Genomic DNA, 23,049 nt, shown 5'->3' with positions numbered 1-23,049 from the left:
ATGCTTTGACCGACTACAGAAAGCTACCCTCCATAATATACACATATTAATAGGAGGCCATTGGTTAGTCTGTAGATTATAGATCATATTTATTAAGGTTGTCCGATGTCTGTTCAATGTTTTGATGATTGGTCAACATATTATTAATTATAGGCCATAAGGCCTATTATTATAGGGGGTAGCTGAAAGCTACCGCCTTATGGCCTATAATAATACAAATATGATAGGCCATAGAGGGTGAGCTATACACATTACATTGATTATCATCAACACATTACACTGATTATCATCAGATCATATGACATATGATATGATAATCATTCATGAGAATTGTGACACCTCGTACTCACTCACCTTATTGATTCGTGCTGCAGAGCTTATATTAGCTTAGTAGTGATAATGGGCGGCGGAGACTGTTGTTAGTGAAATGAAAATCCTGTTCTTCTTATTAAGCTGGACAAAAATGTTGTTTCCAGCGAGAAGTTCGGCACAGATTAATATATTCAATCTGTGAATTCAGATTGGCAACGCAACATGGCGACTTCAGTCGACAGAGGCCATTGCTGGTCCAGGTTATTATAAGAAGTCTGTGGCCTTACCTCCCGATCTGAAAATGAAGCTTATGGCATGTACTAACACTGGTAGAAATTTCATGCTTTAGTCATAATTTGCACAATTCTTATATGAGAGATTATCAGCTGTACTATCTGGGGACATGTACAATACAAAAATGCAAGTTATCTCCACAGTTGGCTCGTACTACCCTCCCCCACCACCAGGTGGCGCTACACGATACACATTTGCATGGATAATTTTCGTCGACCTTCCCTCCTGAACCGCCGCAACTGCGGATGAAATAAAGTAGTCCATGTTCACCACGAGGTCGAACTTGGTCCACGTGCCAAGTTTGGCGGTAATTTTCCCGATAGTTTTGGCGTGATTGGTGTTACACACAGACAAATACAGACGGACAACAAGACGGAAAATTACATTTATTATTTTGTCCGAAGATGGGAACGGGCAACAAGCAATGTTGCATTGCAGAGTACCCCCCATGTTTAATAAAGCCGGCTGTCTCGTCGATATTTAAATGTGGACGTTTGCACAAAACTGCATGTTTCGGATAGCGCGTCACGTTCACCATTGGGCCTGCAAATGGAATTGACGTTCGCTGAAAATTAAAATCCAAAATATCGAAGACCTCAAAGCCTTTTTGTATTGATATATATTATTTATGAAACGGGATGGTTCTACTTTTTCTCTTACTCTTCTTTTCCTTTTCGAATTCCAAACAATCGTTTATGGCGGTGTACTTGCAACGCAACGTTTCACTCTCACTGTTCGTTCAAAGGTATTTTCCTTTTCTGTCGGAAGTTGTATTACTACAACATTGCTCGCGGTCACCGTGTAAATAAGATTAAGAATGTAAATAATATCGAGGGAGGTAGAAGGTATAAACAGCTTCAATAAAAATGAAGTGCAGGAACAAAAATCACGCAAAAGCGTTTTGGGGCTTTCTGATTGGCTGTCCTGATCGGAACAGTGAAGCGCGTTCAAACGGCTCAGCAAATGGACCAGTTGGTGCCTCGGGCGGAAACGTGAATGTTCGTGGACTAATAAGTTTGAAGAAAGAAGCGTATTTGGAGGAGAAAGTGTTGTGAGGCGTTCTGTGTACGAGATGCAGTACGTTGTGCCTTCCGAAGAGACTTTGTGTTTTGTCCTGAAAGAACTCAAAGCGATCGGAGTGAAAGTGAAAATTCCTAGGTATCTTCGGACTTCGGATCAAGCTCCTCTACACTGTGGTGTGGTAAGTTGGAGTGTTTAAATGTTCACGTCGTGTCGGATTCGTAAACTACCGTTGGATCGCCGTTTGTTTTGTAACCTCCACCTGCAGAACTACAGGTGTGTTGGGATCGTCTGAAGATTCGGTTCAATGTTCCTCGGTCAGTCACTCAACCTCTCACCCTACACGCATTGGAGCCTCCCTCTCCCCTGCCTGACCTCCACTCCCCTGACCCGTGCACCACCCCTCCCTCCCTTCTCGCCCCCTCCCTCCCTTCTCGCCCCCTCCCTCCCTTCTCGCCCCCTCCCTCCCTTCTCGCCCCTCCCTCCCTTCTCGCCCCTCCCTCCCTTCTCGCCCCTCCCTCCCTTCTCGCCGCCTCCCTCCCTTCTCGCCCCTCCCTCCCTTCTCGACCCCTCTCCCTCCCTTATCGACCCCTCTCCCTCCCTTATCGACCCCTCTCCCTCCCTTATCGACCCCTCTCCCTCCCTTATCGACCCCTCTCCCTCCCTTATCGACCCCTCTCCCTCCCTTATCGACCCCTCTCCCTCCCTTATCGACCCCTCTCCCTCCCTTATCGACCCCTCTCCCTCCCTTATCGACCCCTCTCCCTCCCTTATCGACCCCTCTCCCTCCCTTATCGACCCCTCTCCCTCCCTTATCGACCCCTCTCCCTCCCTTATCGACCCCTCTCCCTCCCTTATCGACCCCCCTCCCTCCCTTATCGACCCCTCTCCCTGCCTTATCGACCCCTCTCCCTGCCTTATCGACCCCTCTCCCTGCCTTATCGACCCCTCTCCCTGCCTTATCGACCCCTCTCCCTGCCTTATCGACCCCTCTCCCTGCCTTATCGACCCCTCTCCCTGCCTTATCGACCCCTCTCCCTGCCTTATCGACCCCTCTCCCTGCCTTATCGACCCCGCTCCCTGCCTTATCGACCCCAGTCCCTCCCTTCTCCACGTCTCTCCCTGCCTTACAGACCCCCCTCCCTGCATTATCGACCCCTCTCCCTGCCTTATCGACCCCGCTCCCTGCCTTATCGACCCCGCTCCCTGCCTTATCGACCCCGCTCCCTGCCTTATCGACCCCGCTCCCTGCCTTATCGACCCCGCTCCCTGCCTTATCGACCCCGCTCCCTGCCTTATCGACCCCTCTCCCTGCCTTATCGACCCCTCTCCCTGCCTTATCGACCCCTCTCCCTGCCTTATCGACCCCTCTCCCTGCCTTATCGACCCCTCTCCCTGCCTTATCGACCCCTCTCCCTGCCTTACCGACCCCGCTCCCTGCCTTATCGGCCCCGCTCCCTGCCTTATCGACCCCGCTCCCTGCCTTATCGACCCCGCTGCCTGCCTTATCGACCCCTCTCCCTGCCTTATCGACCCCTCTCCCTGCCTTATCGACCCCTCTCCCTGCCTTATCGACCCCTCTCCCTGCCTTATCGACCCCTCTCCCTGCCTTATCGACCCCTCTCCCTGCCTTATCGACCCCTCTCCCTGCCTTATCGACCCCTCTCCCTGCCTTATCGACCCCTCTCCCTGCCTTATCGACCCCTCTCCCTGCCTTATCGACCCCTCTCCCTGCCTTATCGACCCCTCTCCCTGCCTTATCGACCCCTCTCCCTGCCTTATCGACCCCTCTCCCTGCCTTATCGACCCCTCTCCCTGCCTTATCGACCCCTCTCCCTGCCTTATCGACCCCTCTCCCTGCCTTATCGACCCCGCTCCCTGCCTTATCGACCCCGCTCCCTGCCTTATCGACCCCGCTCCCTGCCTTATCGACCCCGCTCCCTGCCTTATCGACCCCGCTCCCTGCCTTATCGACCCCTCTCCCTGCCTTATCGACCCCGCTCCCTGCCTTATCGACCCCTCTCCCTGCCTTATCGACCCCTCTCCCTGCCTTATCGACCCCTCTCCCTGCCTTATCGACCCCTCTCCCTGCCTTATCGACCCCTCTCCCTGCCTTATCGACCCCTCTCCCTGCCTTATCGACCCCTCTCCCTGCCTTATCGACCCCTCTCCCTGCCTTATCGACCCCTCTCCCTGCCTTATCGACCCCTCTCCCTGCCTTCTCGACCCCGCTCCCTGCCTTATCGACCCCGCTCCCTGCCTTATCGACCCCGCTCCCTGCCTTATCGACCCCTCTCCCTGCCTTATCGACCCCTCTCCCTGCCTTATCGACCCCTCTCCCTGCCTTATCGACCCCTCTCCCTGCCTTATCGACCCCTCTCCCTGCCTTATCGACCCCTCTCCCTGCCTTATCGACCCCTCTCCCTGCCTTATCGACCCCTCTCCCTGCCTTATCGACCCTTCTCCCCGCCTTATCGACCCCTCTCCCTGCCCTATTGTCCCCTCTCCCTCCCTTTTCGGCCCCTCTCCCTGCCTCATCGACCCCTCTCCCTGCCTTATCGGCCCCTCTCCCTGCCTTATCGACCCCTCTCCCTGCCTTATCAACCCCTCTCCCTGCCTTATCGGCCCCTCTCCCTGCCTTATCGTCCCCTCTCCCTGCCTTATCGACCCCTCTCCCTGCCTTATCGTCCCCGCTCCCTGCCTTATCGACCCCTCTCCCTGCCTTATCGACCCCGCTCCCTGCCTTATCGACCCCTCTCCCTGCCTTATCGACCCCGCTCCCTGCCTTATCGACCCCGCTCCCTGCCTTATCGACCCCGCTCCCTGCCTTATCGACCCCGCTCCCTGCCTTATCGACCCCGCTCCCTGCCTTATCGACCCCGCTCCCTGCCTTATCGACCCCGCTTCCTGCCTTATCGACCCCGCTCCCTGCCTTATCGACCCCGCTCCCTGCCTTATCGACCCCGCTCCCTGCCTTATCGACCCCGCTCCCTGCCTTATCGACCCCTCTCCCTGCCTTATCGACCCCTCTCCCTGCCTTATCGACCCCTCTCCCTGCCTTATCGACCCCTCTCCCTGCCTTATCGACCCCTCTCCCTGCCTTATCGACCCCGCTCCCTGCCTTATCGACCCCGCTCCCTGCCTTATCGACCCCTCTCCCTGCCTTATCGACCCCTCTCCCTGCCTTATCGACCCCTCTCCCTGCCTTATCGACCCCTCTCCCTGCCTTATCGACCCCTCTCCCTGCCTTATCGACCCCTCTCCCTGCCTTATCGACCCCTCTCCCTGCCTTATCGACCCCTCTCCCTGCCTTATCGACCCCTCTCCCTGCCTTATCGACCCCTCTCCCTGCCTTATCGACCCCGCTCCCTGCCTTATCGACCGCGCTCCCTGCCTTATCGACCCCGCTCCCTGCCTTATCGACCCCTCTCCCTGCCTTATCGACCCCTCTCCCTGCCTTATCGACCCCTCTCCCTGCCTTATCGACCCCTCTCCCTGCCTTATCGACCCCTCTCCCTGCCTTATCGACCCCTCTCCCTGCCTTATCGACCCCTCTCCCTGCCTTATCGACCCCTCTCCCTGCCTTATCGACCCCTCTCCCTGCCTTATCGACCCCTCTCCCTGCCTTATCGACCCCTCTCCCTGCCTTATCGACCCCTCTCCCTGCCTTATCGACCCCTCTCCCTGCCTTATCGACCCCTCTCCCTGCCTTATCGACCCCTCTCCCTGCCTTATCGACCCCTCTCCCTGCCTTATCGACCCCTCTCCCTGCCTTATCGACCCCTCTCCCTGCCTTATCGACCCCTCTCCCTGCCTTATCGACCCCTCTCCCTGCCTTATCGACCCCTCTCCCTGCCTTATCGACCCCTCTCCCTGCCTTATCGACCCCTCTCCCTGCCTTATCGACCCCTCTCCCTGCCTTATCGACCCCTCTCCCTGCCTTATCGACCCCTCTCCCTGCCTTATCGACCCCTCTCCCTGCCTTATCGACCCCTCTCCCTGCCTTATCGACCCCTCTCCCTGCCTTATCGACCCCTCTCCCTGCCTTATCGACCCCTCTCCCTGCCTTATCGACCCCTCTCCCTGCCTTATCGCCCCCTCTCCCTGCCTTATCGACCCCTCTCCCTGCCTTATCGACCCCTCTCCCTGCCTTATCGACCCCTCTCCCTGCCTTATCGACCCCTCTCCCTGCCTTATCGACCCCTCTCCCTGCCTTATCGACCCCGCTCCCTGCCTTATCGACCCCGCTCCCTGCCTTATCGACCCCGCTCCCTGCCTTATCGACCCCTCTCCCTGCCTTATCGACCCCTCTCCCTGCCTTATCGACCCCGCTCCCTGCCTTATCGACCCCGCTCCCTGCCTTATCGACCCCGCTCCCTGCCTTATCGACCCCGCTCCCTGCCTTATCGACCCCTCTCCCTGCCTTATCGACCCCTCTCCCTGCCTTATCGACCCCTCTCCCTGCCTTATCGACCCCTCTCCCTGCCTTATCGACCCCCTCTCCCTGCCTTATCGACCCCTCTCCCTGCCTTATCGACTCTCCCTGCCTTATCGACCCCGCTCCCTGCCTTATCGACCCCGCTCCCTGCCTTATCGACCCCGCTCCCTGCCTTATCGACCCCGCTCCCTGCCTTATCGACCCCGCTCCCTGCCTTATCGACCCCGCTCCCTGCCTTATCGACCCCGCTCCCTGCCTTATCGACCCCGCTCCCTGCCTTATCGACCCCGCTCCCTGCCTTATCGACCCCGCTCCCTGCCTTATCGACCCCGCTCCCTGCCTTATCGACCCTCTCCCTGCCTTATCGACCCCTCTCCCTGCCTTATCGACCCCTCTCCCTGCCTTATCGACCCCTCTCCCTGCCTTATCGACCCCTCTCCCTGCCTTATCGACCCCTCTCCCTGCCTTATCGACCCCTCTCCCTGCCTTATCGTCCCCTCTCCCTGCCTTATCGACCCCTCTCCCTGCCTTATCGACCCCTCTCCCTGCCTTATCGACCCCTCTCCCTGCCTTATCGACCCCTCTCCCTGCCTTATCGACCCCTCTCCCTGCCTTATCGACCCCTCTCCCTGCCTTATCGACCCCTCTCCCTGCCTTATCGACCCCTCTCCCTGCCTTATCGACCCCTCTCCCTGCCTTATCGACCCCTCTCCCTGCCTTATCGACCCCTCTCCCTGCCTTATCGACCCCTCTCCCTGCCTTATCGACCCCTCTCCCTGCCTTATCGACCCCCCTCCCTGCCTTATCGACCCCTCTCCCTGCCTTATCGACCCCTCTCCCTGCCTTATCGACCCCTCTCCCTGCCTTATCGACCCCTCTCCCTGCCTTATCGACCCCTCTCCCTGCCTTATCGACCCCTCTCCCTGCCTTATCGACCCCTCTGCCTGCCTTATCGACCCCGCTCCCTGCCTTATCGACCCCGGTCCCTGGCTTATCGACCCCGCTCCCTGCCTTATCGACCCCGCTCCCTGCCTTATCGACCCCTCTCCCTGCCTTATCGACCCCTCTCCCTGCCTTATCGACCCCTCTCCCTGCCTTATCGACCCCTCTCCCTGCCTTATCGACCCCTCTCCCTGCCTTATCGACCCTCTCCCTGCCTTATCGACCACTCTCCCTGCCTTATCGACCCCTCTCCCTGCCTTATCGACCCCTCTCCCTGCCTTATCGACCCCTCTCCCTGCCTTATCGCACCCTCTCCCTGCCTTATCGCCCCCTCTCCCTGCCTTATCGCCCCCTCTCCCTGCCTTATCGACCCCTCTCCCTGCCTTATCGACCCCTCTCCCTGCCTTATCGACCCCTCTCCCTGCCTTATCGACCCCTCTCCCTGCCTTATCGACCCCTCTCCCTGCCTTATCGACCCCTCTCCCTGCCTTATCGACCCCTCTCCCTGCCTTATCGACCCCGCTCCCTGCCTTATCGACCCTCTCCCTGCCTTACCGACCCCGCTCCCTGCCTTATCGGCCCCGCTCCCTGCCTTATCGACCCCGCTCCCTGCCTTATCGACCCCTCTCCCTGCCTTATCGACCCCTCTCCCTGCCTTATCGACCCCTCTCCCTGCCTTATCGACCCCTCTCCCTGCCTTATCGACCCCTCTCCCTGCCTTATCGACCCCTCTCCCTGCCTTATCGACCCCTCTCCCTGCCTTATCGACCCCTCTCCCTGCCTTATCGACTCTCCCTCCCTTATCGACCCCTCCCTCCCTCCTTATCGACCCCTCTCCCTCCCTTCTCGACCCGCTCCCTCCCTCCCTTCTCGACCCCTCTCCTCCCTCCCTTCTCGACCCCTCTCCCTCCCTCCCTTCTCGACCCCTCTCCCTCCCTCCCTTCTCGACCCCTCTCCCTCCCTCCCTTCTCGACCCCTCTCCCTCCCTCCCTTCTCGACCCCTCTCCCTCCCTCCCTTCTCGACCCCTCTCCCTCCCTCCCTTCTCGACCCCTCTCCCTCCCTCCCTTCTCGACCCCTCTCCCTCCCTCCCTTCTCGACCCCTCTCCCTCCCTCCCTTCTCGACCCCTCCCTCCCTCCCTTCTCGACCCCTCTCCCTCCCTCCCTTCTCGACCCCTCTCCCTCCCTCCCTTCTCGACCCCTCTCCCTCCCTCCCTTCTCGACCCCTCTCCCTCCCTCCCTTCTCGACCCCTCTCCCTCCCTCCCTTCTCGACCCCTCTCCCTCCCTCCCTTCTCGACCCCTCTCCCTCCCTCCCTTCTCGACCCCTCTCCCTCCCTCCCTTCTCGACCCCTCTCCCTCCCTCCCTTCTCGACCCCTCTCCCTCCCTCCCTTCTCGACCCCTCTCCCTCCCTCCCTTCTCGACCCCTCTCCCTCCCTCCCTTCTCGACCCCTCTCCCTCCCTCCCTTCTCGACCCCTCTCCCTCCCTCCCTCCCTCCCTCCCTCATCGACCCCTCTCCCTCCCTCCCTTCTCGACCCCTCTCCCTCCCTCCCTCATCGACCCCTCTCCCTCCCTCCCTCCCTCTCGACCCCTCTCCTCCCTCCCTTCTCGACCCTCTCCCTCCCTCCCTCCCTCTCGACCCCTCTCCCTCCCTCCCTCCCTCCTCATCGACCCCTCTCCCTCCTTCCCTCCCTCCCTCATCGACCCCTCTCCCTCCTTCCCTCCCTCCCTCATCGACCCCTCTCCCTCCTTCCCTCCCTCCCTCATCGACCCCTCTCCCTCCTTCCCTCCCTCCCTCATCGACCCCTCTCCCTCCTTCCCTCCCTCCCTCATCGACCCCTCTCCCTCCTTCCCTCCCTCCCTCATCGACCCCTCTCCCTCCTTCCCTCCCTCCCTCATCGACCCCTCTCCCTCCTTCTCTCCCTCCTTCCCTCCCTCCCTCATCGACCCCTCTCCCTCCTTCCCTCCCTCCCTCATCGACCCCTCTCCCTCCTTCCCTCCCTCCCTCATCGACCCCTCTCCCTCCTTCCCTCCCTCCCTCATCGACCCCTCTCCCTCCTTCCCTCCCTCCCTCATCGACCCCTCTCCCTCCTTCCCTCCCTCCCTCATCGACCCCTCTCCCTCCTTCCCTCCCTCCCTCATCGACCCCTCTCCCTCCTTCCCTCCCTCCCTCATCGACCCCTCTCCCTCCTTCCCTTCCCTCCCTCATCGACCCCTCTCCCTCCTTCCCTTCCCTCCCTCATCGACCCCTCTCCCTCCTTCCCTCCCTCCCTCATCGACCCCTCTCCCTCCTTCCCTCCCTCCCTCATCGACCCCTCTCCCTCCTTCCCTCCCTCCCTCATCGACCCCTCTCCCTCCTTCCCTCCCTCCCTCATCGACCCCTCTCCCTCCTTCCCTCCCTCCCTCATCGACCCCTCTCCCTCCTTCCCTCCCTCCCTCATCGACCCCTCTCCCTCCTTCCCTCCCTCCCTCATCGACCCCTCTCCCTCCTTCCCTCCCTCCCTCATCGACCCCTCTCCCTCCTTCCCTCCCTCCCTCATCGACCCCTCTCCCTCCTTCCCTCCCTCCCTCATCGACCCCTCTCCCTCCTTCCCTCCCTCCCTCATCGACCCCTCTCCCTCCTTCCCTCCCTCCCTCATCGACCCCTCTCCCTCCTTCCCTCCCTCCCTCCCCTCTCCCTCCTTCCCTTCCCTCCCCCTACCTCCTTCCCTCCTCATTGATGCACTGGCTCTCTCCCCCTCCACCCACCCCCCCCCACTTTCCATTCTTTGGGATCCACAACCCCAAACCCCTTCACTCTTCTGCACACACAAACTCCCCCCATTGACACTCTCGCCATGACGTATGGAGCCCCTCCTCACACTCTTCTGGATAACTAGCCCTCCCCTCCCTTTCCACTTTGCAATGCACAGTAAAATACCAACCGCCCCACCCCTCCCATCAGATACAAACTCACGCACACACAGCTGTCACATGCCCCCCCCCCTCCGCAACGTCCACCAACCCTCCCACCTGATGTCGCTCTCCCCCACGACGCACATTTTGCTTCACTCATTCCTATCGACACTGCCTCTCCCATTACAGACTAACTATAACATTTGTTTATTTGTGGCATCAATAAGTGAACAAACACAAACGTGTAACTCACAAAACAAAAAGTTATTGCATTGTCAAAGTATCAAGTAGAACCCCCCAACTCCCCTCCCCCCCCCCAAACTCCACTCCAGAGTTTTCTGATTCATACTGCACCCACTACAGTTTGAGCAAACACAGTCCTGCACTAATTTCCCATTTATATTTCTCCTTGTGAGCCCAAAGTTTCACTTGACAGAGGATTCACGACATGAAGCTCTGTGCCAAATTTGTCCATTTATTATCCCCCCCCCCCCCTGGAGGGAGGGAGCGAGATATTGTAATCGTCCGGTTTGTTACTTGACGAAATCTATGATTTTGTCAAGTACAGTAGACTAGGCGTAAGTCGTCACCATCGGGACCGAGAAAAAAAGTGACGACTTAGAAATGTGACGACTTACGCGTATGCGAACATTCATGATGACTGTGGGGTGAAGGATGAAGTCGCGCGTGGCCTGGACACGTATGTGTGAGAGCGGCTATTGTACCAAAAGGAAAACACAATCCTCGGGGCATAGGTGGGGGTGAGTTTGGTGAGTTGGAAAGTGATCAAGCAAAGATGGAATTCATGAATCAGTTTATCAAAAGTAAAGATAATGAACAACTCTGTAAGACAACTCGTATACCATCGGTGATGGTATGGTGACAAATTACATGACACACAGTCATCGTGGTGATGATTACCACTCAATGCCTATGTGTAAGTGAGTGCGGTAATGTTCAAAACAAGCCAATATAAAACCATGATCGGACTTCAACACGAAGCTCGATCGATCCTTTACTTCTTCGCGAAGTAATCCGTTATGTTTGACTGCCTCAAACTCTTGGGCATCTGGTGCATGAGAAAGGATTCAAACCGGTCATTGTATTCCATGATGTTGGTTGGGCAATCCTCCACCGAAAGACAGTATCGGCCGAAACTGAATATTTGGCTGAGCCGACATTTGCCGAAACCAGATGATGAGCGCGTCATCGACATCTTCAAAGGACACACATTTCATGCATTTCACACTTCCCACCGGCCTCACGATCTTCTCCACTTGTCCAAATATCTTGCCCTTATTCTTCAAGATATCGTTCAATGTCTGCCGTTTGATGTCCAACTTCTCAGCTATGTCTGTTTTCTTCAACAGTGGATTTGCCTCGCAAAACTGGATAATGTCGTATTTTTCTTGGTAGGTTTTAGTTGTAAGCTTACGCTTAGTCGCCATTGTCCTGCCTGCAGTGCGATCAATCGCGAAAATCCGTATCTTTTAGCATGGGTCGCTTTTCAAAAATTCATGTCTCCGCCAAATCTTAACGGATTCCTTTCAAATTTGAAATACGGACGTAGGAGGGGAGTATCTTTGACTGGATTAAAAATTGGTCACATCCGTTACGGATTATGGAGGTGACAGGTATTTTAATTTAATTTTTTGTTTGTTTCCCCTAAAAAAAACTATGTTTAACCCCAAAAATACCTATTATCGCTCAATATTCTCGATGGTACGCGATCTTGTTGAATTTCGTCAAGTCCTGGCCCTATGGGCCATTTTATTATCTTGCCAAAACGAAGTTTTTGCAAGATATGTTAGTCAGCTTGTATGTTTTTTTTTTATTTTATTTTATTTTTTTTTGTTTGTTTGTTTGTCTGTTATCACATATAAAAAATTCTGCAGAGCACAATTATCATTGGAAATTTTTGTAACTTCGCATATCAGAGGCCTATAGAGGTCCCTTTCAGCGCACAAAATTTTGAAGGTCAAGGTCAAAGGTCAAGTTCACTTTGTCACAAATCAGGGGAGTCAACGAAACCCTTATTTTTTGAGTAATTTTGATCGGATTGTCTTCAAACTTCATGGGAATATAGTTCATGGTCTGGCGCTCAGCTGATTAATTTTTGGTGGCGATTGGCCTTGACCTTCATGGTTAGCGCCTAAGGTCAAACATATTTCACCCCAAGGTCAAATTTTCCAGTTTTAGGAACCATATCGTCTAGTACCTCAAATTGAACACCTCGATGAGTGCTTTCTAGATATGTCAAGCTTGAGACATTATGACGTCATTTGGTGATGTTATGAGGAAAAAGCATATTTTTCATGGTTACTCTGTAGAACGATTCTCATCGGAATCTCTCGTAGGCAGATATATTCCTCAAAGAGTCGCTCCTGGTGGATAGCAGCTCTGTTCACCTCAGTGTGACCTTAAAGAAGTCACACGTGGTCACCTTTTGGCAAGATACGGGTCACCCTGCGGGTGACATTGGTTTACTTGTCTGTTTGTTTGTCTGTCTGTCTGTTAGCAACTTTACGGCAAAACGGCTTTAGCAAACACTATCAAATTTAATCCACAGGTGAGCAATGAACCTTGGATGACCCCATTAACTTTTGGGTCCAATTGGATCAAAGGTCAAGAAAAGATCAAAATCGTTTTTCGCTCATAACTTCGTCAAAAATGATGTGATTTACTTCAAACTAAGCTTATTGTGAGCTCCTTATTCTATTTGTCACTTGTAATCCAACCCATTCCTATAGTGAAAAATGCATATTTGTGAAGATCGGTAGGGTCCGAAGTTTTGGGGGTCATGGCCATCGGTCAAAATTACAAATTTTCCATCAAAACTAAAACATGGTTACGAAAATACAACTTTACGTGAAAACGGCTGGCTCAAACACTGTCAAATTGTATCCACAGGTGGGCAATGAACCTCGGACGACCCCATTAACTTTTGGGTCCAATTAGGTCAAAGGTAAAGGTCAGGTCACGAAAAGGTCAAAATCGTTTTTCGCTCATAACTTCGTCAAAAATGGTTTAATTGACTTCAAACTAAGACTAAAATATTCCTTATTCTATTCCTTATAATCAACATTCAGGTTTAGAATGTATCAAATTTAAATTTGATCCCCAAAATAACTTTATGCCTTAAATGGGTGGGATTTGTTGTGCCTAGCACCACTTGATTTTTTTGTTTTTTTTTAGACAAACAGACAAAGCACAGACGCGTTGATCGCAATCCGCACACACCCAGCCTCCGGACGCAGCTTGAACAACAACTACCAACCAAGTTCCCTCTGCATGAATTGGTGATTTGTCCTATTGCTCCCCAGCATGCCCCACTAAAGCGAACCCTTTTATTGGCTGAATCGGTTAGTCTGCTCTCATGTAATGTCTCAAGCCTTGGCATTGAAAGGCCGATCAATGGGGTGTTTTTCCTCATTTTGTGCAGCATATAATGAATGTGTCCTATACAAGCCTAACGGTCATCACTTTTGGTGAAAGTTCCACCCACTGAATGCTTTTCCACTTGCTGCCAAAGTGGATCTCTCACAGTGGCTCCATTCATCTTGCTGATGTGGTAAGGCTCTCATTGGTTCAGCGTTTGCTGTCACACAAAGGAGAATTTATTGTTTTTTGAAAACTTTTTTGATGTTAAAGTTGGAAAAAGAAAAATCAATAAATAAATTTGCCATTTGAAACTTCCCAAAATCTGTAATAAAATGTCTTATCCTTGCTTTGTTTTTTATTTTTTTGAAAGGCTGTTGTAGCTTCTCAAGATTAATTCCGACTTTCCTTTTGTGGAATAATAATGTGAAATGGCTAAAACAATAATAGTAATTATAATAATAATACAAATCTCCACGTGGGTAGGAGTGTCTTGAATACAATCTGTTTCTTTGCAGCACAATGTCTTGGCAATTGAGTGCTGAGGAACAATTGATTAAACGAACCTTTTGAAGTTTGTCTGTAAGATAATGAGCAGGATAGCAAAAAACATTAATTTTCCGTCAGGATGGTGCGAAGGTGGTGCCTTGCTTTTGAGCTTTCTATTCTGAGTTTGATTCCCGACAACTATAAACTGCCAGATCGGTGCTTTGCGTGCAGGGTGTTGCATAACGAAGTGTGCCGTCCCACAAATGGGTATCGAGTCGGGTCTACCATCCGTTGACGTTGGTTGAATGCTAAAGATCCCACGGTGTTTTTTTCCGAAGGGCAGGCGAGTTATCGCCGATACACTGAACAAATTACAAATTGCTTCTCCAATCGCCTTTTGTCGAATGTTAGGTTGGTTTTTGAAAGATTGGAGCAAAAACTTTCCTTGGCCGACTGCACCAGAAAGTGGGAATAAGTGGCACCATTGTATGGTAGAAGCAGTATCAAAAAAAATAGTTGACGTTGGTAAGGCCCAAAGTGGAATCACAAAAGTTGTCGGTTTGACTCTGGCTGAAGTGCTGGTGTCAAGTTATTACATCCGCCACTGAAGGTGGGTGGACATTGTGTATTCATCACTGTTTGTCAGTTTGTGAGCACGATAACTCAAAGTTACAGATCGATTCGGATGAAATTGGGGATGGGGGCGGAAAGGTTGGGTGTGTGACGAGGACAAAATGATTGAGTAAATTTTGGTGAAGATACGGATCTGGACACTAATTTTTTATTGTCTGAACCTTCAGCATTGGAAAATGGGGCCAAAAACGATATACTCTACTGTATAGCACGATATCTTAAAAGTTATGAAGGGATTATGACAAAACTAGGTGACAAGAACAAGCCAACTAGATTTTGGTAAAGGTCTGAAGACAAATCCGGCCTCTCGGTGCGATACAAAACATAACCTGTTCAGCCTGGTGGAGGTATGAATGTACTACTGAGTGCCATTCTTGTTGTGGTGTTGTTTTTGGAAAGGGAATCAGAAAAATTACCATGTTACCTCGATTGCAAATCCACCTCGGGGGCGTTCCATGTCAAGTGTACACATTTTTTAGCGAAATTTTGACACATGTCAGATTTCACTCTTTTTTTTTTTTTTCTTTGTGCAAGTGTTTGTATTCACGGTAAAACATTACGTGTCAATTTTCAGACATGGGGGCCTATTTTAGCCTCCCCCCCAAATTTGGGTGCCCCCAGTTGACCCACAATCTTCCAGTGGCCATATCACAGGTTGTAGTGGTCTGATTTGGATGATGTTGGTATCAAAATGCTCGTAAAAGCAAGATCTTTCGAATCGCGTAAAGTAAAATCACTCCAAAACAGTAATTAAAAAAGTTATAGTTTGGGGCGCCCTTTGACCTTGGGCCCCCGCCCCCCAGCCAAACCGATGGTCCCAATTTTTTTTTCGTGTGAGAATACCCCTTCATATTGTCGCGAATTCGCACCCGCCGGCGTGCGATTGGCCACGTAACTCGAATCGCGGCTCGTCGCCCACCGGACGGGCAATTCAGTTGTGACCCTCTCGGAACAACGCCGGGAGCTCGTCACGGGTGGGTCTTTTGACCTCACCACAATCGTGCCAATCGGCCACCCGCGTAGGATAGGGTTGTTCGCCAAACTCGACCTACCTTTGTACCCACGCGAATGGTAAACCGGGCGATCGTACCTCGCCGCAGGTCGACTTCGGACATGAACCGCTTAAGCAGTTTGTTCCGTACTGCAGAGATAACCGAGCGGAGTTATCGTCGACCTCGACGGTTCAGATTAGTTACCGGGAACTTACACCCACTACCAATCTCTTACGCGATGCAGGATGGAGAGTCAATAAAAAGAAAGGAGACGAAGCAGAGTGGGAACAGTTCAGCAAGCAAGCATTTTATTGCGCGACACATGGACACAAAGCAAGCACGTATATTCAGTCACAGTAACAATAATAAAAGGCACGTATTCATCCACAGAAAGAAACAGTAACAGAGATACTACCGACTAAGACCGACACACGGCAACACTTAAAACAATACTACTTGAGCAAGACTGGTGCCACCCACAGACATTTACACAAAACCCCAAAGGAAAAAAAGAAGTCGCGACTTCCCTTTTCGTGGCTGGTGAGTCCCTCTCCCACGACCGTCGGCGTGGTCGCGCCTGGCCCCGACCTCTCTCGCGGCCGGCGAACCCTCTCCGGCACTCCTCGTCCGGACGCGCAGGTCCACCTCACAACCGGCGCTGTCACGTCTCCCGTCCGTGCCTCTGTTGACAGGCCGCTCGCCAAGCCGCGAGCGCAGGACCTCTTCTTCCGCCAAGACAAGCAGCGCCAAGAAGAAGACGACGTCCAGCCCAGAAGCTCAAACAACCCGAAGAACACAGGAAGCCTCGAAGACTAGGAGACGGGAAGCCTCGAAAACTAGGAGACGGGAAGCCTCGAAAACTAGGAGACGGGAAGCCTCGAAAACTAGGAGACGGGAAGCCTCGAAAACTAGGAGACGGGAAGCCTCGAAAACTAGGAGACGGGAAGCCTCGAAGACTACTCAAGGTCCGTGCTGTCCGCCTTTCGTAGTGCGGGGCTCCACCCTTCGCTCTGCCCCGTTTTCGGCCCCACCTCCCTTCGAGCTTCTTGGAGAAGCCTCTCGAAGGGGGGTGTGCCATCTCGCTCTCCCTCCACCCCGCCTCGTGCGGGGGCCGGGGGGGAGTCAGTTTTGGCTCAGGGCCAGGGAATTATTCCCCCAAAAAGAGGCCCTCACCTTTTCTCACCTTTGGCCCCCGGCTCGGATCGCACTCCCACCACACCGAGCGCGGAGAATTTAGACGGGAGAAACAGGCGGGAAAAACCCCCGAGCATCGTTGGTGGTTTTTGTTCTTCCGTGGAGATCGTGACCGTACGGGGCTTATTGAATGGCGAGTGGCGAAGATGTGGTCGCGTAGGTGGTGGAGGTGGCGTGGTTATAGTGTGGTTGGCGCTGTGGTGGGGATGGCGTGTTTGTTGAGATGCTGTTTGTTTGAAATAAAAGATAGAACAGAAAAATGGCTAAATCGAAGCGTCGCAGCCCGGATGGATCACATAAATTCCCTCGATACAACGGGTTTGGGCTAACTACACATGGACTTATCGAGATGTCTCACCTGAGGACTCTTTATGGTGTAATGCGAATTTCCACAACCGTAACAATATTGTTGCGAATTCGCGCCCGCCGGTGTGCGGATGGCCATGTAACTCGGATCGTGGCACGTCGCCCACCGGACAGACAATTCAGTCGTGACCCTCTCGGACCAACGCCGGGAGTGAGTCACGGGTGGAGGTTTAACCTCACCACGGTCGTGCCAATTGCCCACCCGCGCAGGTTAGGGTCTCTCGCCAAATTCGATCTACCTAAGTACCTGCGCGAATGGTTGACCGGGCGATCGCACCTCGCACAGGTCGACTCTGGACACGGGCCGCTTGGGCGGCCCGTTCCGTGCTATCGGGATAACCGAGCGGTGTTATCGCCGACCTGGACGGTTCAGATTAATTACCGGGCGTATTAAGCCCACTACGAACCCTTTACTTGAATCAGGATGGAGGGTCAGTAAAGAAAAGACGAAGCGAAACGGGAAAACAGTTCACACAATGCACATTTATTACGCGACACACGGAAAGCACACATATACAGCCAAACAGTCAAATTGCACATATAGCAGTGAAAACAAAAGAAACAATGACGCAGAGTTACTACCGAATACTCGTACACACGGCAACACTTGTACAGTTCTACTTTACAGACGGCGCCAACACACATTTACTCAAAAGCAAAGGAAAGAAGCCACCGTCATAGACAAGGGGGCAGACAGGCCTGGAGGCCATTATGTGCGCGTGACCTGGAGGAGCGGCCAGGTCCGCGAGACCGGGGGGGTCCTACCCGCATCCTCGTGACTCGGCGGACGAGCCGCAGATGTGGCCGCGTGGCTGTGCCCAGACTCCGTGCTCCTTGGCGGGTTTCGTTGGCACGACGTTTGGAGTGGGGTGGGAACGGGGCCCCCTTTTTGCACTATCTCAGCGCGGGGGAAAGGGGGAATTGTTGATGCCCTGGGGGAGGAGAATGGCTGGCTGGCTTGGGTCCCGCCACGAGCGATCTCACACCACGACCTCGTCGCTGACCGCCGTCCTTCTCGCCTCGGACCCGAGCTCCTTTGCCTCTTCCCACAACTCTCCTCAGCCGACTGCAGAACCCAACTCGATGCCACACCGAGGACTTCACCACACCGATGAATCGACTCACTCTGCCCTGCCGCCACACTCTGCTACTGCCACACTCTGCTACACTCTGCCACGATTCGCCTTACGCTCGCCGTTTTATAGGCCGGCAGGAGAAAACAATATGCAAATATCCGGATCAGGATGACCTCAGGGGCGGAGCCACACTCGCCAATTGGATGGAGGAAAAGTGGACGTGAACCTCCCCTGATCCTAGAATTTGCATATATCGATTTCACACAGACGCGCCTAGAGGCGGGGCCAAGCCGCTCCGCGCTTGCTAATTGGACGGATCAGAAGTGGGCGTGTCGCGTTCCTGATCCGAATTCTCCCTCGGAAAGGCCGCTATTTGCGCTCGCGGCGCAGTGCGTATCGCTGAACGAGCCCAAGACAGCCCGACGCTCAGTGTTCACTGGTGGTGCAGGAATGGCCGTAGAAGGAGAGAGGTGAGGGTGGTGGAGGGTTTATCGGTGGTGGTTTGATGGTTATGGTGCCGTTTGGGAATGACTGTGATGCGATGTTTGCGGGATTGAGTTGTGAAGGTAAAGGTCGTGGCTGTTGGCATTGTTGTTGTCTGAGGGTTGGAGCGTGGTTGTAGTTGGTGACGATGGCTGGCGTGGTGGTTAAGGTGGTTGTTGTGTGATGGCGTTGAGACGTGGTTGGTTCAAAATAAAGATAGAACAGAAAAACGGCTCTCTCAAAGCATCGCAGCCCGAATGAATCACGTAAATTCCCTCTTGACAACGGATTTGGGGCTAACTACACATGTACTTAGAGATATCTCACCTACGGGCCCTTCATGGTGTAATGCAAATTTCCACAGCCGTAACAATATACTCCAACACCTCAGCATAAATGAAAATGGGATCTCATTGGGTTCAAGTGTGATTATGGTTATATTGTACGGGGTCCACATATCACTAATTCTTGATTACACATTGGGCGACGTTTGCCGTCATCGTTCCAATGGCGTCACCTGCTGGCAGGCGACTTTATGTCTGAAATTGACAATCATCATCTCTGGACTATATATATATATATATATATATATATATATATATATATATATATATATATATATATATATATATATACATACATACATACATACATACATACATACATACATACATACATACATACATACATACACACATACATACATACATACATACATACATACATACATACATACATACATACATACATACATACATACATACATACATACATACATACATACATACATACATACATACATACATACATACATACATACATACATACATACATACATACATACATACATACTAGCCGAAACCCCGTCACAGACAGATTCCGTTCCATGAGCAAGCCTAATATGACAACCAGTGGCTCTTGTAATAGCCGGATCCCAGTCGATGTACTCCATGGCCTTACCTAATGAGGCCTACAAAACGTCTTTGTACACGACATTTTTGGTGTACACTACTTGTGAAGAAGTCCCCTGATTTGTGCACGTGTCTACTTTGACATACAAACACCGTGTTAAAACTTCTCAGGTCACAGTACTGAGAAAAACGTGACGTGACCGCAAGGAGAAGCACAAAATTGGTCCTTCAGTATTAATATAATCTATCTATAATTCCATCAATCTCTTTCTGTCTGTCTGTCTGTCTGTCCTGTCTGTCTGTCCTGTCTGTCTGTCCTGTCTGTCTGTCCTGTCTGTCTGTCCTGTCTGTCTGTCCTGTCTGTCTGTCCTGTCTGTCTGTCCTGTCTGTCTGTCCTGTCTGTCTGTCCTGTCTGTCTGTCCTGTCTGTCCTGTCCTGTCTGTCCTGTCCTGTCTGTCCTGTCCTGTCTGTCCTGTCCTGTCTGTCCTGTCCTGTCTGTCCTGTCCTGTCTGTCCTGTCTGTCTGTCCTGTCTGTCTGTCCTGTCTGTCTGTCCTGTCTGTCTGTCCTGTCTGTCTGTCCTGTCTGTCTGTCCTGTCTGTCCTGTCTGTCTGTCCTGTCTGTCTGTCCTGTCTGTCTGTCCTGTCTGTCTGTCCTGTCTGTCCTGTCTGTCTGTCCTGTCTGTCTGTCCTGTCTGTCTGTCCTGTCTGTCTGTCCTGTCTGTCTGTCTGTCCTGTCTGTCCTGTCCTGTCTGTCTGTCTGTCTGTCTGTCCTGTCTGTCCTGTCCTGTCTGTCCTGTCCTGTCTGTCCTGTCCTGTCTGTCCTGTCCTGTCTGTCCTGTCCTGTCTGTCCTGTCCTGTCTGTCCTGTCCTGTCTGTCCTGTCCTGTCTGTCCTGTCCTGTCTGTCCTGTCCTGTCCTGTCTGTCCTGTCCTGTCTGTCCTGTCCTGTCTGTCCTGTCCTGTCTGTCCTGTCCTGTCCTGTCTGTCCTGTCCTGTCTGTCCTGTCCTGTCCTGTCCTGTCTGTCCTGTCCTGTCTGTCCTGTCCTGTCTGTCCTGTCCTGTCTGTCCTGTCCTGTCTGTCCTGTCTGTCCTGTCTGTCCTGTCTGTCCTGTCTGTCCTGTCTGTCCTGTCTGTCCTGTCTGTCCTGTCTGTCCTGTCTGTCCTGTCTGTCCTGTCTGTCCTGTCTGTCCTGTCTGTCCTGTCTGTCCTGTCTGTCCTGTCTGTCCTGTCTTGTCCTGTCTGTCCTGTCCTGTCCTGTCCTGTCCTGTCCTGTCTTGTCCTGTCTTGTCCTGTCTGTATGCGACCGCCGTTTCTCGACGACCGCCGGTCCGATCTGATTGAAACTTGCCAGGAATATTGCCAGGGACCTGCGGATGTGCCTTTTCGAGGTTTGATATTGTTGCGAATTCGCGCCCGCCGGCGTGCGGACGGCCACGTAACTTGGATCGCGGCACGTCGCCCACTGGACGGACAATTCAGTCGTGACCCTCCGGGAACTATTGCCCGGAGCCAGTCACGGGTGGGCCTTTCGACCTCACCACAATCGTGCCAATCGGCCACCCGCGTAGGATAGGGTTGTTCGCCAAACTCGACCTACCTAAGTACCCACGCGAATGGTAAACCGGGCGATCGTACCTCGCCGCAGGCCGACTCCGGACACGAACCGCTTAAGCGGTCCGTTCCATGCTGCAGTGATAACCGAGCAGTGTTATCGTCGGCCTCGACGGTTCCGATTAATTGCCGGGCGTATTAAGCCCACTACGAACCCTTTACGTGAAGCAGGATGGAGGGTCAATTAAAAGGAAGGAGACGAAGCGAAAGGGGAAAACAGTTCACATGCAAGCACTTTATTTACACGACACACGGAAAGCACACATATACAGCCAAACAGTCAAAATGCACATATAGCAACTCAAACAAAAGCAACGTCGACGCAGAGTTACTACCGACTACGCGCACACATGGCAACACTTATACAGTTCTACTTTACAGACGGCGCCAACACACATTTACTCAAAAGCAAAGGAAAGAAGCCACCCTCATAGACAAGGGGGCAGATGGGCCTGTCGGCCAATATGTGCGCGTGACCTGAAGGAGCGGCCAGGTCCGCGAGACCGGGGGCGTGGGGGTCCTACCCGCGTCCTCGTGACGCGTTGGCGGACGAGCCGCAGATGTGGCCGCGTGGCTGTGCCCCGACTCTGTGCTCCTTGGCGGGTTTTGTTGGCACGACGTTTGGAGTGGGGTGGGAACGGGGCCCCCTTGTTGCACTATCTCAGCGCGGGGGAAAGGGGGAATTATTGATGCCCTGGGGGAGGGAGAATGGCTGGCTGGCTTGGGTCCCGCGACGAGCGATCCCACACCGCGACCTCGTCGCCGACCGCCGTCCTTCTCGCCTCGGACCCGAGCTCCTTGCCTCTTCCCGCAACTCTTCTCAGCCGACTCCAGAACCCAACTCGATGACACACCGATGACTTCACCACCCGACTCGACTCTCTGCCACACCGATGACTACTCACTCTTTCTACTCGACTCTGCTCTCCAACCAAAACTGACTCTGCCCGATTCGCCTTGCACTCGTCGTTTTATAGGCTGACAGAAGCAGCTAATATGCAAATATCCGGATCAGGATGACCTCGGGGGCGGAGCCGCACTCGCCAATTGGTCGGAGGAAAGGGTGCATGAATTTCCCCTGATCCTAGAATTTGCATATATCGATTTCACACAGACTCGCCTGGAGGCGGGGCCAAGCCACTCCGCGCTTGCTTATTGGACGGATCAGAAGTGGGCGTGTCGCGTTCCTGATCCGAATTCTCCCTCGGAAAGGCCGCTATTTGCGCTCGCGGCTCGGTGCGTATCGCTGAACGAGCCCAAGACAGCCCGACATTCAGTGTTCACAGGTGGTGCGGGAATGGCCGTAGAAGGAGAGGGGCGAAGGTGGTGGAGGGTTTTCGGTGGTGGTTTGATGGTTATGGTGCTGTTTGGGAATGGCGGTGATGCGATGATGTGGGATTGAGTTGTGAATGTAAAGGTCGTGGCTGTTGGCGTTGTTGTTGTTGTTGTTGTCTGAGGTTTGGAGCGTGGTTGTAGTTGGTGACGATGGCTGGCATGGGGGTTAAGGTTTGTTGTGTGATGGCGGTTGAGACGTGGTTGGTTCAAAATAAAGATAGAACAGAAAAACGGCTCTCTCAAAGCGTCGTAGCCCGAATGAATCACAAATTCCCTCTATACAATGGGTTTGGGGCTAACTACACATGTACTTCGAGATATCTCACCTATGGGTCCTGAATGGTGGTTTGCGAATTTCCACAGCCGTAACAATATCAATCAGACGAGCGGTTCCCAAGTTACAGCCATTTATCTGTCGACCAATGACAAGACACGATGCTATGACGTCAAGATTAATGTTTGTTTATTTATTTTGCACGATTGACGTCACAATTCTTCTTCTTCGTTTGGTATGACGTCGCAATCGACGCTGGGGACATGAGTATGTGCCTTTCCAAGGTTTGATATTAATCGGACAAGCGGTTCCCAAGTTACGGCTATTTATCTGTCAACCAATGACAAGACACGGTGCTATGACGTCACGAATGACTTCACAGTTATTGTTTTTTTTTGTTTGTTTTTTTT

At 53.1% G+C, this 23,049-nt stretch overlaps 1 protein-coding gene across 3 annotated transcripts in view; it reads left to right on the top strand.

The window, feature by feature from the left end:
- Positions 1 to 1,513: 1,513 nt before the first annotated feature.
- Positions 1,514 to 23,049, top strand: part of LOC147012180 (uncharacterized) — a 142,945-nt gene continuing 121,409 nt past the window's right edge. Inside the window, exons 1-3 of one of the 3 annotated variants that reach the window (XM_085855957.1) lie at positions 1,519 to 1,807; positions 13,095 to 13,198; positions 13,342 to 13,470. In XM_085855957.1, coding sequence (XP_085712083.1) covers positions 13,408 to 13,470 — 63 coding nt within the window. In that variant the 5' untranslated portion in view covers positions 1,519 to 1,807; positions 13,095 to 13,198; positions 13,342 to 13,407. Of the gene's footprint in view, positions 1,808 to 13,094; positions 13,199 to 13,341; positions 13,471 to 23,049 lie in introns of all 3 variants that reach the window. The other 2 variants (XM_085855958.1, XM_085855956.1) reach the window with 2 other exon arrangements.

The sequence above is a fragment of the Eptatretus burgeri genome, chromosome 15, assembly GCF_056783735.1.
Source record: "Eptatretus burgeri isolate ZD-2024b chromosome 15, Ebu_testis_v1, whole genome shotgun sequence".
Lineage (NCBI taxonomy): Eukaryota > Metazoa > Chordata > Myxini > Myxiniformes > Myxinidae > Eptatretus > Eptatretus burgeri.
This window is presented reverse-complemented; position numbering and strand designations above follow the sequence as displayed.